This window comes from Papilio polytes, unplaced genomic scaffold (assembly GCF_000836215.1).
Source record: "Papilio polytes unplaced genomic scaffold, Ppol_1.0 DF822289.1, whole genome shotgun sequence".
Taxonomy (NCBI): Eukaryota; Metazoa; Arthropoda; class Insecta; order Lepidoptera; family Papilionidae; genus Papilio; species Papilio polytes.
The window spans coordinates 2,262,294-2,264,096 of record NW_013526915.1 but is presented as its reverse complement, the minus strand read 5'-3'; the positions used below and the strand labels follow the sequence as shown (position 1 = coordinate 2,264,096).

The 1,803-nt window shown below is 42.1% G+C and overlaps 1 protein-coding gene across 1 annotated transcript in view; it reads left to right on the top strand.

The window, feature by feature from the left end:
• The window catches only part of LOC106106187 (collagen alpha-1(II) chain-like), a 12,149-nt gene that overhangs the window by 4,426 nt on the left and 5,920 nt on the right, over window positions 1-1,803 (top strand). The window contains exons 2-8 of the mRNA XM_013286734.1: window positions 240-278; window positions 374-418; window positions 503-634; window positions 794-966; window positions 1,212-1,329; window positions 1,403-1,527; window positions 1,614-1,796. Of these exons, the coding sequence (XP_013142188.1) occupies window positions 240-278; window positions 374-418; window positions 503-634; window positions 794-966; window positions 1,212-1,329; window positions 1,403-1,527; window positions 1,614-1,796 (815 nt within the window). The remainder of the gene's footprint in view (window positions 1-239; window positions 279-373; window positions 419-502; window positions 635-793; window positions 967-1,211; window positions 1,330-1,402; window positions 1,528-1,613; window positions 1,797-1,803) is intronic.

Genomic DNA, 1,803 nt, shown 5'->3' with positions numbered 1-1,803 from the left:
ACTTAATATTATAAATGCGAAAGTTTAGATTGATGGATGGATGTTTGTTAGAGTTTGTAGCTTTAACGGTTAAACGGATTTTGATGAAATTTGGTGTAGAAGTAGAGGATAGTCTGGAAGAACATACATTCACTTTTGTTTATTCTTTTATTTTCGCGGACGGCGTCGCGTGCGATAGCTATTTTATTATAAATGTGATTATACAAGTATAGGTTTTATAGTTATTTAATTTTTTGCAGCTATCATTGCTGAACGAGACTTTACGCAATCAACAACGAGTAAGTTTGATTTTAGTATGTTTGTATACCTATTTAATATTTTCTCTTCTTTTTTGCTTTTGCTCTACATGTAATTTGAATATTTCTTATCGCAGGCACTCCTGGATCTCGAAGGACACCTACATTACCCGTAACTAGAGGTTAGTACTTAATACTTTGACTAAATAGATTTTAATGTTGTTGATACGAAGTTAATGTTCTGTTCTTTAATATTACGATGATAGTTCCTCCTAACCGTTGCGTGGACTCTGGTCGGATATATCTTGAGGGTGAAACATGGAAGCGGGACAACTGCACCCTCTGCCAATGCCATCGCGCCCGCATGAATTGCTCCGTCATACCGGCCTGTCTTATCCGTAAGTTTTACTTATCAGAGTACAAAACAAATTAAGTATTTTTTTCATTTTTCATTTTTATTTGCCCGACTGACAAAGGAGAGTCAATAGATGGCGTTATTTTGTTTATGTTAGTCGGTATTTTTAAATAGATTATTCACAAAACTGTTTCTTTCCCAGCGCCTGCGACCAGTAGACCGATATACAACGCCGGGGCTTTACCGACTACACCAGTGAGAGGAGTACCCGGAACGCCTGGAGATGAGGGTCCATCAGGACCGCCGGGTGCACCGGGGGTCAGCGGCGTACCTGGTGCACCTGGTTCACCAGGACCGGCAGGACCTATGCCTGATGTAAAGTAGTTTTTCATTGTTATCTCACTAAAAAACTTACGCACAACTTTGACTAAATTAAATGATTGTCAATTGCTTGTACAACTAAAAATCGAGTAGTGTGCGCACCTCCATAAAGCAAAGGGATCGAAGCGAGTCTTAGGTGTTTTAGGTAAGAGTTTTAGGTGTGCGAACGCTCTAAGTCTTCCTTTCCTAGTAATCCCCTTTAAAATTAATCTTAAGTAATAAAAGAAAATGGTGTTCAGGTCAACGCTTATCTTGCACAACTAGCTGCAACCGCTGGCGGTGATAAAGGACCTGCATTTGACCCTTACCAGTACATGCAAGCACCAGTGGGTGTTCCGGGTATTAGAGGAATTCCGGGTAAGTCTAATTGTTGTTTTTAAATACCTTTATTCGTTTTATATCATGATAGTGTAATTTATCTTTATCGTAGGCCCTCAAGGCCCACCAGGACCACAGGGTTTCCAGGGACCTCGCGGCGAGCCCGGAGAGTCGGGCCTTCCCGGACCATTAGGTCCACCTGGTGAAAGAGGACCACCAGGTATTCCTGGGAAAGACGTACGTAAAACTGAATCCACAAATATGCTGTGTAAGGTTTGTTAACTTTATAAGCATATTTTGGATTTTAATTTTATTTGTTTTAGGGATCTCCGGGTGAAGATGGGGAGCCAGGTCCAGCTGGAGCGATAGGACAAACAGGTCCGAGAGGAACTCCAGGAGTTCCAGGGATACAGGGTCTGAAGGGTCATCGTGGATTTGATGGCAAAGATGGCGCTAAAGGCGAGCAAGGTTTCCCTGGAGAAAAAGGCCCTACCGGTCTACCCGGGCAAATGG